Source organism: Rissa tridactyla, chromosome 4 (genome assembly GCF_028500815.1).
Source record: "Rissa tridactyla isolate bRisTri1 chromosome 4, bRisTri1.patW.cur.20221130, whole genome shotgun sequence".
Classification (NCBI taxonomy): Eukaryota; Metazoa; Chordata; class Aves; order Charadriiformes; family Laridae; genus Rissa; species Rissa tridactyla.
In genome coordinates, this window is record NC_071469.1 from 82,883,503 (window position 1) to 82,897,549 (window position 14,047).

Sequence of the window (14,047 nt, forward strand, 5' to 3'; positions counted from 1 at the left end):
TTATATGTTTTAGGCTAGATTTACACTATTGATGGTACAGCTGGGGAATATGGTGTTGTCATTCTGATGACACTAAAAGTACAGTCGTTTTGAAGAGGGTAAATGTTCCATTACATTTTGCATTGTTGAAAAAGTAAAATTACGGCACTGAGCTCTCTTTCTTGGATGAGATGTGTAACACCATCTTGATTCTTATCACTGAGATTCTTGAATTTCATTTTTAGTAGGGGATGAAGGTTTCACATCACAATAGCTAAAATCATGTCCGTAGACTAGGCCCTTCTGAGAGCTTTCATCTAAGTGTGGCTCATGAACTGTGACAGGGCTCCACATGCTGTTCTTCCCCAGGGATTTATGTAAGAGTTCTCTCATTCTCCTGTTTTCTTTGGATGTGGATTCCCAAATGATTTCAAGTTCCCCTTCCACTTTCCTAGAAAAAAAATGATGAGAAATCCTAATTTTAAAAACACTTTTCAGCAGTACATAATTACAGTGTGTGGACAAGAAAATTACAAACTGCATGTATTTAGATGCTTGAAACGATCTGATTGAATTTCTTTCTTCCTTTGTTTTTAAAAAAAACTAACTGGCCAGAGCAGGTGCAGCTTGGCCCCCTGGGATAAATTGGAGGATCAAGTCCCCACCCAAGAGCGGTGTGTGTGAAGTCCAGCTGTGGTGGCTCCGCTGTCCCCTGGATGGGCATTGGCGGTGGCCACGCTCCTGGTGCCCGAGCCAGGCCGTGGGTGACACAGAGCCTTTCTGCGGGGGCTCTGCATCTCCCCACCCCTCCACCCCCCCAGCAACTAAAAATGCCCAATGGAAGCAAGCGCCAGACACTGCGCTGAGCCAGCGCCTCTCCAGGGAGGGCAAATGGAATGGTGTAAATGGCTGGGGGCGAGGAAAGATAGTGAAGGACAGTCCTTAAGGCATTATAACTTTTTGGGCCCATTTCTCTAACTGCCCAAGCATAAGTGAATGAATTATTTAATATTCTTCACAAGAAAAAGGTTATTTTTCAAATGTGGCAGTTAACATGATTTAATAATGTAGTGTATTTCAGCAACAGACTTCTTAATAAGTTTTATTTGGTTAAGGTTAAGCTCTTGGGTTTCCTCTGCCTCGCTTCTAGTATATGTCAAAATATAATCGGAAAACCAAGTGAAAAGGAAAGCTATCGCATAGAAAATGAGCACACAAATCTTAACGGCATAGGCTTTTCTAACACAGTCACTTCAAGCCACTACCAGCAGCCCTTGACAGAGCCAGCTCTTTACAGAAATTCTGCTGAATACCAGGTTCTAAAAATGAGAAACAAATACATGCAAAACAGAAATGCATTGGGATTATGGGCAGCTGCCAGGCTATGTTTCTGGCAAAAGGTGTACACTAGAAAATGCATAATCAGTATCTCCTAGAGAGCCCTCTGTGATCCCCAACACTGAGAATGAAGTGGTAGAAGTGGCCCAGGCCGCACTAGCTTGTGTGGTGTTTCACCTTATGACTGGATATAGATGGAAGATGGAAAAAAAAACCCACCTTCTTGAGAAGGCCTTGAGATTATCCTTGTATATATTGCTCAGAACGAACTTTTGGTAGTGGAAGAGATCATTAACTATTAAGAATGGAATTAAAGCAAAAGAAGGCAGGTGAAAGCTGTACAGTTGCTAAAAGTATTAAACTTGTTTCTCACAAATGTAGGCTGTTGTTACTTAAATGAGTAAAAATAAAAATGCCATTCAACCCCTAAGCTAGCCAAAACGTAAGGTTTTACATCTTATTGAGAATAAGCAGAAGGCCAGTGCTGTGCTGATGGTCGAGGATGAAAAAGTTAACAGAAGCAGATTGTGAAAGCAGTTCGTTCTTTACAAAAGACAGGGCTTTCTGCCCTCACTGAACTAAATTAATTCAGCCATAATCTCAGAATGGCTCAAGAATTAATTTTCAGCTATCCTGTAACAGTTCACTTAAATGCTCCTTATTACAAAGATCAACAATTTTTATGGTGGTTATGATTTTCTCTGTCGCCTTACAGGTGACAGCTCCTCTCCCTTGCCCGTGTGTGGCTGCAACTGTTGACCCTCTTCTGAGGACAGTCCAAGGCAGCTTCGTTACTAAGGCCTCCTGCAGCAGCTGTAACTATCCCCAAGTACTGTTCCTCTGCAGAAGACTTATGAACTGCACAGTGACCTAGAAAACTCATACAGGTAAGTGTCCTGTCAAATAAGACCTGAGGCATTTATGAACCTAGTTTTCTACCCTAGAACCACGTTAGCAACTTTATATCTGAAATGTGCCATGCATTTCATTTAAGGAAAGGGATGCGATAATGATGACTCACAAGATCGTAAACAATAAAAACGTCATTATGATTATCAGCTTGAAAAATAAAACATGATACTGCTTTCTCATCAGTTGCTTTAGGCGAAAGGTTGCTGTGAATTTCCAATATTCTCTAGCAAAGGCTGTAATTATTGAGAAGGCTCTACACCAGCTTCCAGTAAGGTAAAATTTGCGTATCTTTAGAAGCTTTAAAAGCTTTCATTTATCAAAAGAACAATTATACCTTTATGCATTTCCATTTGAAAACCAAGTGGAAAAAATCTGTTCCCTTGGACGCAATGAGTAAGGGTTGCAACCCCTGATTTTAGTCATCAGGTGAAACGTGATGCAGGAGGGGAGAAAGTTTCAAAGGGAAGTCCCCTTCGTTACGTTTTATGAAGCCCATGTTAGTTTAGATGCAGCCTTGTTAAAAACAGAATGATGAGAGAAGCAGCAAAAATGAGGACGCACACAAATGTCACGACTGTCTAAAGGAAGGTGACATCTGCACCCGCTGTGAGGGCAGCAGCTCCCCTCCGGGCATGCGGCGGGGGGGTGGCCCTGTGTCGGAGGGTCCCCCCTCGTCCTGCTCAGACCAATAACAGGGGCTGCTCATCTCCCATGCAGCGTCTTGCTGAAGGATCTGTGCCTGAAGTGGTATCTTCCCTGGCTTTACAAGAAAACTTACCACCACCAATAGATCCGGTAAACGTTTATGGTAAAGAATGTCATGGCAGTAGCTAGGTCAGAGCTGGTGTGGTTTCCCCACTCCACTATTACAAAACCAAATGCAAAAGCAACTACATGGAAAAGTTTTCTGTCTTCACCTACTCGCAGTGCATTTAACTAGACTGACAGTGGTCAGTGCCTTTAAAATAGCTTAATTTGGTTTATAGTCTTCCTAAAGAGAAATTGAAATTTTAATAAAATACAAATCAGCTATGCAAATAGTCGGCCTACCTTCAGCTAAATTTTAAGTTAAACTGGCTTTCCTGCTTGAAATGTGGTTTGCTACTTTGATTTTCATTACTTAAAACACTGAAATTAGACAATCTAATATAAAATACATTTATTGGATGTGCTTACCTTAATGTTTATGCAGGTAATTTGAATGGAAACATTATCAGCTAGACAGTTTTCTGGACTATAAATTGACACTGTAAACAGAGCTACTGGAAATAAATGTAATTGTTTGGTACTGTCCTGGCACTAGTGACTCTGGCTGCCAAGCAACAGCTGACTAGCAACATCTAACCGACAAATAATTTCCCCTTCCTTCCTCCTGTGACTGTGTGTAGAGAGAAAATAATAAGGCTTATAAAATCAGACATACATGAAGCTGACCAAAATAGGTGTTTCATCTCTGGCAGATAGGCATAACAGAGTACGTATGTACTTGGGTTACCTTGGGAAACTCCGTTACGTACCACAATACTTGAGGTGAATAAAGGAACATGAGAAAACTAGTTTTATATGAACAGTATCAGCTATGATGTTAGTTGGTTTTATTGATTTTTGTTTTATAAGAATAAAAACATATTCTTTCTTATATAGGTGTAGAATTCAGGTGACGTCTCAGTGATATTTAATTTTTTTAAATATAGCTTTTAATATAGTTATCAAAAGAAAATAGCTGATGATGAACCAAAATACAACTTGAAGGACGAACACAAACTTTAACTTTCGGAGTTCCTTATATTATGTAATGCGTTTGTTATATTACACTCTAATATAAAGACTGTTAAGGTTTAACTACCACCAGAAAAAGACAGTCACCAACTACACTGTTCATTAATATCAGAGACTGCAGAAATACAAGACGTTTGTGCGGTTCATCTTGAACTTGTTTCCATAAATCACTTTTCTTCACCATCATATTGTTAAATGGTGTAGTTCCAGGGGCAGATCTTGCTTCTTAAAAGTTAGCTGCCAAGTATTAATTTTGTGTGCTTACTGAAGAAAAATGAGTCAATTCAGACTGAAGAGGAAAAAGTGATTTAATGTAACTTCTGTATGGAAAGTGTAATTAATTATCTGACACAGCTGTATTACATCATCTCATTTACCTACTTTGGGGTTAGAAAGGTAAATTTTGCATGATCCACAGATCTGAACTATGCTCTAGTCTACACTGAAAAAAACTTCTTTATTTCACTAGCTATTCTCTGCTATAAAATACTGCAACATGAGCCCAAACATATGAAAGGCACTTAATTAGTGAGAAAATCCTAACTAACTACTTCCAGAAAGATGTGGAATAGTCAAATTACTGTTTTCACATGCAAATTTTAGAGATTAGTGGCATGTTCATTGTACAGCTCCCAGCTACTCACACCTGTTTATGGAATCACAGAGTTGCCTAGGTTGGAAATAGCACTCAACATAGTTTAAAGCATAGTTGATAAATATAGTTTAGTAGCACTTTATAAAGTAATTGAGGGGAACTATGCTGATATAACTTAGATGATGCCAAGCCCTGTTTTTTCTATTGTCTCTAAATCTTTTACTTCACAATGGCAGAGGTGACTTGCAAAATGACAGCTTAGTTACCTCTCTTTGGTTGTAAAAAGCTTTTCCTGTATGCTGATAATATGAACGTGCTGTGCAGCTTTCCACTACCAGAGGGGAAAAATAACTTTAAAGAGCTCTATATTAAAAGGATATTTAAACACTGACAGTCATAATCTTGTATAAATACGTTAAATTATCTTTTTGTCTTTTTATTCTGCATGTCACCAATCTATGTCACTTATTAACAGAACAATAAGGCAGATTGAAAAGGAAACCCATCATATGTGTACTCGTTAGATCCGTTTAATTTCCTACTATTCTGAGAACTCTTAAGGGTTGTGGAGGAGAAAGTGTTCAGCCTTTAGCAGAAAATACTACTAAATAATTAACATATATCTTGATGATTTATAGACACCCCCCCAAATCATCAAAGACTAGGCTCAGATTGATTTTTTTTCTTAAGAAGAAGTCTTAAGAACAGCAGTATTCATCCAGAATAAATTCCTCCTTCAAAAGGTCTTTCTTGGAGCTGGGAAGGAGGGAATTAAGAGGAGCATTTTCAGCATAGCTAAAACATGAGTGAGAAAAGACACCCAGAATGCACTGTGTGAGGACCTGATGAAGAGCAAGAGCTCACGGCTCTGTGCAGTTGCCTCTCCCCCCCAGTTTCACCCGTCAGGTCTAATCGGATCCCTTCAGCTCGTGCTCATTTACCCCTTCCTGCTGCCGGGGCTGCCTTACCTCTTCTGCTGCAGCGCTTCATCCAGGGTTTCCTGCCTGTCCTGCAGCAGACGCTGGAGGTGCTTCATTTCTTGCTGGTACTGAGCCATCTTCCCAGCAAATTCTTTCTCCTGCTCAGTCATTTTGAGACTGATATCTCCAAGCTTCCCAGCTGCTTTCTTTTTATATACCTGTAAGAGTTAAAGATAATAGGAGAAATAAGGACAACTCACTACCAACAAAAGAAACAGCTAGAGATACTAATTTGCAGTTTGATCTTTACATCAGTGATGCCTTGCTTAAATATGTCAGGTAGGTTGCATTATGGTGTTTGGGGTTTTTTTTTACCTATTTGTTAATTTGAAGGTATTACACTTACGCTTTGTTCTGCATATGAAACTAGTGTGTACAGTGTATACCATACAGTATGTTTGTCTTGAGAGAGAAAAGAATTGGCTGCAAAAAAAAGGGTTTCTCTTCCAAGATGCAAAGCTGCACTTTCCAGCACATTGCTCACCACGTTGCTTGTCCAAGTCATATTTATCAATGCATATCATGAAAAAGTGTTTGTGTTATGTTAGTTGTTTAATCTTAATACAAAGAGGAAGAAAAGAGTAGCTTCATGTTGTAAAATAACTTGCTACTTCACATAACAGTTCCTTCAGTGAAGCGCAAGTGACTTTTTTGCTTACTGGCAATAATAACCAAATATATTGGTCTGGTCTCAAAAACAAGAAATCCTTTTTGAACAAAGTGATTTTGCTTTCTGAAATAACTTCCCCGTTAAATTGTCTAAGCACACAAGGAATTGAAAAATACGGCTTGTGTATTTTTACACATTTCTACATGCTGCTGCTCTCGACAAAAACAAGTATTATCCACTATTAGTTTTTTTCTCATGATTACAAGGAGAATGCTCGAACTGCTATTGTATCTGCAAAATGCAATGTTTGATACAGGCTATAGGACAGAGTTTGGGGATAGAAGCACCTTCTTTAATAAAATTGTAAACTATTAAGCGAAGCTCTGAAAATACCGATATTTATGTTTCGCTAATGTAAAGTTTTATCTACTGTGTTTACCACCAAGGTTTCATCTTCATGAATCAAAGCAGAAAGAGTATGCCTTTTGGAGGAAGAAAAAAAAAAAGGGGGGGGGACATTTTTATGTTATGTGCTGCAAGCTATATAATCCCCTTCACAAACTATTACAAGGTGTCCTTTTGGAGTTTCATTTTCTGGAGGTACAGGATAGTGATAAATAGTAATATTTACCTCGAGCGTTAGTTACTCAGTATTTAAGGCTGAGTTCCATGCGTTTTTCCCCCAGCTTTTCCCTGTTAGTTCTAAGAAAAGAATGGGAAGCCTGCCAGTTAACCAGTCACATCACTCGACTTTTTAGATTTGTAACGCTGTGGGAGAACAGAGGTAATGACGTTCCTTTGAGAAGAGGGCGTGCAGAGCCAGCCTGGAGGAAGTGCAGAGCACAGGAAAACACCTGGACTTCTGCCTCTGTCGGTAAATGTCTCCTCCAGATCTGGACCCGGAAGATGAAATTCTCTCTTTAGGGCGGGTGCCTATAATTATTTCAGAGAACTAGAGAGAACTTCCTTTCTCTTTTGACACATAAAAGGATGATAAAGAAAGCAGCCAATGATATTGGTGAAATCCATTTTTTTATCTAGTGGGCATAGATTATCCAGCTTGCGGGAAGTGTGTGGCTGAAGCTGCACTGGGATGGCTCTAGCCTGTGGCTGCCCCTGTTGCCATGCCTGCTCTCCATTTGCCAGCTGGATTTGTCTCACTGTAAAATCAATGGGGCACAAAGGGCAAAAGTGCACCATTTTCTGACCCAATAATTGGGGCATGAAACTAGATATAAGGGATGCAGAGTTCTGATCTTGCTCCTATGACTCATTATAACTAGGTCTATTTAAAACGCATAAGCTATCTCAGCAGAACCCCAGCAGGTCAGGTGAAGGGTGGCCAGCCTGCTCCGTGGGGAGCCCAGCCTGCTCCGAGACGGCCCATGGGAGCTGCACCCGGTCGGGGTGTCTCTGGGCACATGGACACACACAGCTGCTGGCGCTTGGAGATCCCTCACAGCAGGCTGCTACCTCTGACTTCTTCAGGACAAGCTCCTAGTAATTTTCTCTGAAGCGAAGCAGGTAGCAGTGAACAGACTGGTGGAGACAGCAGTTGTCAGGAAGAGGGTGATGGCGTGTAGCTGGAAGTGGTGATATTTTCCTCCAGAGCTGAGAAGGGTAGCCTGCCTGAGGTCACGGCGTCACAGGTACATAGTAAGTGGTGATATTTTCCTCTAGAGCTGAGAAGCGTAGCCTGCCTGAGGTCACGGCGTCACAGGTACATAGTAGGCACCCAAGATGGGGAATGATCACAGAGGCAGCAGCTGGTAATGAAGAGGACATAATTTACACTCTTCTGAAGTAGTTTCAAGAAGGTGTACTCCTGGGTACTGTAATTCTTTTATTCGTGTACTGAATAATAAACTGGAAATTGGAGAATTCTGGATAGAGAGCCAAGAAAACATTATTTCTACAAACACAGGCTGCTGGCCGTGATATATAGAATGATCTGGTCCCAAGATTCTTGCTGAGGCTACAAAGCTATTTTCTGTCAATCATGTATTGTTTTTCTCCTCTCCTTTACCAGTAAAAATTAGTATTGTCTCTTCCAAAAGAGATCAAAGTACCATCTGAAGAAAATTGTCTCACCATCTCTATAAAAAGTGTTATAATTCTGATCCTGACAGAATAGCCTTGTAACAGGAACCCTATGTAAGTCTTACTGGGTGCTATGGAACATTGCCAGTTGTCTCCCATAGCAACCAAAAACTTCTAAAATACGTTAATTAAGATCACAGACAAATATCTTCACAGCTGTGTAAAAAGTCATATACTGGGGGGGAGGTCCCTTTTTAGTAGTAGAGAAGGACAGTGCTTACACCTACAACCTTCCCAGGAAAACTGGGTGTGACAGAGGAAAAGGGACAGCCCATATATCCAGAAGTTTTAGTGACAGAATGTCTTTTGTCCAACACTATTGTGATGTTAACAGAAAAAACGTTTCCTCACAAAAACTAGATTTCTGGTCTGCTAAGGATTTGTTTCTGTTTCTTGAAAAGGATGTGTGCAAACTTTTAAATTGAAAAGCCAACAAAATGACAAAAACATTTGGCTGTAGTTGCGATGATACGTGCCACAATAAATAAGCTGCCTTATTTGCAGATTGATTTTGGCACACAGATGAAGGGTAAACAGATGGGAAATCAATTAAAAAGGGAAAAGCTGTTTATGCCGGTGAAGCTTTAAAAATACATATCCAAAGGTATGAGGTGGTTGTGTGTGTACAAGACCTGCTTTGCAAAAAATAATCTAGTATTAGATGAACAGAATTGACTTTCTCTTTTAGAAATGTAAGATAAAATTGACACAAGGAAAGGAAATCAAAATTTCTGTTACTTGGGTTTTACTTTATTCATGAGCACTATGAACATAAACCACTTTGCAAACTACTCCAATATTCTGAAATAAATTTTAAGCTGGAATTATCTTAAAATTTAATAGCTTGCCAGAGAATTCACTTTATATGGGATACTTCCTTATTCTTATCTTAGTCTAGTCTTTCACCTATTTTTTTCTTATTCAATTTCTTTAACTTATTTCTATCTTAATTCTCTTCTACTTTAAAGAGGAGCATGTTCCCCTATAGAACAGAACTTGCATTAAGTGCAGGAGAAGCCTCGAGTTTACTCGTTTAATCTTCCACCTGGTTTTTGAACTTGTAGGTTGAACTCGTCAAATTTTAAAGATCAAGTGACTTGGTTTTACTACTTTTATGAAACGTAGCACTGCTACAATAGTAGGACAGATTAATAACTTGAATATTGGGCTGTAGCATCAAGGAAACATTTTGTTCTTGTTACATTGCAGGTTTATCCTAAAAGGTGCAAAAGACTTAACCTGAAGTTTTAAAAGGTACTTAAATGTGCTAATGCTAAATGTTTACTCTTAATTCCATTGCTTTATGACACGCCACCACTCACTCTCCTGGCAGAGACTGTCCAGCCTCCTCAAGCTCTACTAACAAAGGAACTTGCTAAACTTTCTGACATATGCAGTTTATTCTACTTCATGGAGGTACAAGTAGATCTCAGATGTGGTAGGTTAAAACTTTGGACAAAAAAATAATCCATTAAAAACACATAAATGTAGTGATCATGTGCAACCTCTTACTTTACAGATTACACATCAATAGCAGCAATCAAATTAAATTTCTGTAGTTGTTATTGTACAACTGAAGGGTTGGTAAAAAATTCTATTCTTAGGAATCATAATTACGCAAAATCCTGCTGTAGAAAACATGACTCTTTAGTTTGTTGTGACAAATTTGAGGCTTTCACCTAACTCATCACTTTGGTATCTAGTTACTAATTTGGAATTTTCTACATACATTGTTAAGGTGATCATAGTTTCTCCGCAAACTATTTTGGCTACCAAGTGTAGTTCAGAGGGGCATACTGTGGTCATTTGTTCTTACTCTGAAATTGTCAATCTATATTTATTATTTGGCATGGAGACCCCCAAAAATATTCTAGTGCTGTCTGTGCTTAAAAAATTTTCCTTTAGGATCTTTACCTGTGAGTGGTTGTTCTTTTGAGAAGGTTTAAGGAACAATGCACAAAAACTATAATAACCATCCTTAAAGGATGATCCTTTTTCTCCACACAGGGGGAAAAAAAAAGTATATTTATATAACAAAATTATTATCAAATAGAGATTCAGAATCCAAGAAACAACTTGTTATAATCTGACTGCTTCTTTTTGACAGTGTGTCTAATTTAAAGATGAATTACACTTGCACTGAAGGAGAGGAAAAGGTGCCCGATGATGAACTGGAGTGCAAAATCTGTTGTCGGAGATTTACTATTCACAGTCGTAAGCCCAAAATCTTGGATTGTCTTCACAGAATTTGTGCTAGATGTTTGACTAAAATACTTCACACAGGAGCTGGATCTCCCTGCATTAGCTGTCCCTTTTGCCGCCATGAGACAGAGCTGAATGAAGATGAAATTGAAGGACTCCCCAGTGATACAAACATTATGTCCAAGCTCATATTAAAATACAAACCAGCACGGAATTCTGACCGTAAAGAAGTAGTTTTAACACCAAAAAACTTGCCTTCCTCAAGTTTTTCCCATGGATCACCAAACCGCTTAGTAATTACAATTACGGAGGTGCGAAGAGACCCCCCAAGGCCTCCCGGTCGCAGCAGCGCCTCAGATTATTACGCTGACCACAGCACTGAGTCCGTATCTCCAGGTTCTCCCCGTCAGCTGACCCGGGATCTCTTTTCAAAGCTATGCAGGCATGTACCCAGAATACTGGCATGGCTGCTTGTATTTCTTTACGTTAGTACCATTCCTCTTGGGGTCTATTTACTCATGATTCAGAAAGTGACCCTAGGGATTGTGTTTCTAACTTTTGTTCCCTCCAGTCTGTTTGTCTGTCTCATGTTTGGCTTCTGCCATTGCCTCTGCCATTGCCTCTGCCACGGAGTTCGTGACGACTTTTCACAAAGCTGATAGACAGTGTTTTACCAACTGATAGATTTTTAACTGAATCATAAAACAACTTAATTGCAGACTTTAACCTTTATGGATTGTTAAAAATGTACAGTTTGACAAATATCTGTTTTTGTTAAAGCACAATAACTTGCGGGAATACTGGCAAAATGACAACAGGGCATTTTTGTGATTTTTTTTTTTTTTCTTTTACTAAAAAGAGGGAGGTTACTATCGCCTGTTCCTTGAGTAACAAACAGTTTTAGACCACCATCTCATTAACTGTGAATAGAACAGATATTTGAAGAGTATTTATTATTTTATAAAAACCCAAGCCCACCCACACCCTGTTTTTATCAAATACGTTGTCACTGTTTTTAAAAACAGACGGAGATGAGAAATGCTCTGTGTATGACCCGTTTAAAAAAAAAAAAAAAAAATGAAAGTTCCTACAAGCTAGTTCAGATTTGAGTCAAATCTTTTCTGATGCCAAAGTGAAATAAAGTTGCATTACATATTCTGCTCTACAATCAGATTATTCAGAAAAGTGTTGAGTTACGAGAATTATGACAGACATCTGTAGCTGAATCTTAAAGGGCCAATTAAAGAACAGTTTTTAAGTAAGCTTTAATATTTTTCATCATTTAGTATGCCTGAAAAATTATCTGAAATAAACCAAAGTATACCAAAGTAGAAATGAACTTAATTCATTTTAAAAATTAAAATACTAAAGTTTTGTTTCCTTGACATACTTCCTGCGCAAAAATGACTTACTTCTCTGAATATTTGTTTTCAACCTGTTTGATAGTGCTCTACTGTTATTTTCTGAATATCATATGGTTGTACTGATAAACATTTTGCACAGTGAGTGACACTTTATAAAGCTTGTTTACAGTAATTGCTAAATTTCAAACTAAAAATGGGTATTTACAAGAAGAATCACTTTTAATTTGCTACGTAACTTAAGCATGCACTGTTTAAAATATGTAATAAAGCTGTGTATATGAATATCTACATGTTTTTTGGGTTTTATTTGAGCAAAAGCCTGTTACTTAGCTTTAAAGACTTTCACAGTAGTTCTGTTTAATAACAGATTTGCCAGATCTTCATTTTTTTTGAGGTTTCTCAATGAAAAACAAAAAACACAGGATTTTTTTTCATTTACTTTCTCCAAAAGAATTTACTAAAAGGAAGAACTCTGGACCAGAGACTGGATCCACTTTTACGCGCCAAGCACAAACGACCTGACTTCAGAGGGAAACAATCCGAAGCGAATGGTACTGCCAGCTTTTTGAACAACCCCTGGCTGTAGGGTACGCGCCGGGTACTTCAGTGAAGAATGGCCGGCCCACCCAGCCTCCCGTCCTTCCTCGCCCCAGATAACATTTGTGGCAATGTGAAAGAAGCCCCAGAGAACCTTTTGACACACACACGGTGCATCTGACCCGAAACGTAGGTTTGGATGAGCCTGTGCCTGCGGAGATACGAGGCAACGAATTCATCAAAAGGTAAATGTAAGATAGCTGGCTATGTCTAAAAAGCAGAAAATACAGACTCACATTGTAGGCATTTGCAAATAACTTAAGCTTGTATGCTAGAAGTTTTTCTCTCATCACAACCCGGGACTATATGCTGTAATACATATAATATGTATTTCTTATCTTGTATCTTGCTGAAATAGCTGAAGATGGCTAAAACCAATGTAAACCACCCTTTTCTAAGAAATAGTGTAACACGTTACCAATAGTTATACCACCCTTTCAGAAAAATGAGTGCATTTTAAATACTACTATCGCTGTAGACAGATTACACCTAAATACCCCATCGTAGGTTTATGCTGTAACTCAGCGTACAGGGCAGTTACGTGATTTGTCATTCCCTGAAGCAGCTGATAGTAGTACTCCTCAGCTGATGTAATCAGGCTAACGAGACCTCCAGCCTGTCTCATTCAACTAAGCAGGAAGTATGTAATCTTGAAGTAAGCTGCTGGGCAGGTTTCATAGTTGTTAGAATTGTGCATGAACAGTGGAGGCAAACACGTCTTCCGAGGGAAGAATCCTTTTGCCTTTTCACATTCACCTGAATTTTTATCCTGCTTGAGGAACTGCATTATGTATTGGGATTAAAAAGTCTTGTGACTAAAAAGAACCAAAACTAAAAACTTGGCAATGTATTCAGATTTATGAAAATAGTTTTTTATATATGTAAAACAAAAGAGTCCTGTAACTTTACACAAATCACTGAAGAGACCAAATTAATAAAGCTTATTATTTAGAAAAGTGGATTACCTGACTGGAGGTGTTTAAGAAATTAAGGTGCTTTCAGCAAAGAAATAAAGGATACTAGCTTTTAGCAAAGTTCAATTAATACGATAACCAAGAAGTGTATGATATTTTAAGGTGCTTTGTGACTGTTTAGCCCTCTGGTTTACTGACGAAAAACAAAAAAGGTTTTGCAAGTAGATTAGTCTTACTTTTGCCAAATAGAAACAGCAATATTTAAGAACTTTATTTACAGGCTGTTTTTTCTAATTTCCATTAACAGTTGATGGGTTAAGAAGGATTTTTTTGTTTTATTTAGTTTTGCACTTAAAATCCACTGCATATAAATATTCTTAATTTTATGCAAGTCTCTTCTCTATCCCTTATAGTAGTCACAGATCTATTAAATTGCAGTAAATCTGTATTTAAGAATAGAAGACACTGTCTTGGTAGGAGAGATGTTTTCTAAATTTAGACAGACGCGAATGAGGGTGAAAAATGGCTAAAAATTTTTTATAGCTGTATTAGTATAATTAGAGAATTCTTTTATGGTAGTCTTTCGTGCACTTAGGTATTTTATGAAAGGTTCAAATTCTAGCTATTTTTCAGCTTACTGCTCTCTCCTACAGCTATGATTTGGTTGATTTTCTTTG

At 38.4% G+C, this 14,047-nt stretch overlaps 1 protein-coding gene across 3 annotated transcripts in view; it reads right to left on the reverse strand.

The window, feature by feature from the left end:
• Window positions 1-10: 10 nt before the first annotated feature.
• The window catches only part of CEP89 (centrosomal protein 89), a 35,075-nt gene continuing 21,038 nt past the window's right edge, over window positions 11-14,047 (reverse strand). For 2 of the 3 annotated variants that reach the window (XM_054198658.1, XM_054198655.1), the window contains 2 exons: window positions 5,572-5,741; window positions 11-430 (listed from right to left, as the gene is read on the reverse strand). In XM_054198658.1, coding sequence (XP_054054633.1) covers window positions 196-430; window positions 5,572-5,741 — 405 coding nt within the window. In that variant the 3' untranslated portion in view covers window positions 11-195. Of the gene's footprint in view, window positions 431-5,571; window positions 5,742-12,145; window positions 12,608-14,047 lie in introns of those variants that run through there. The other variant, XM_054198656.1, reaches the window with a different exon arrangement.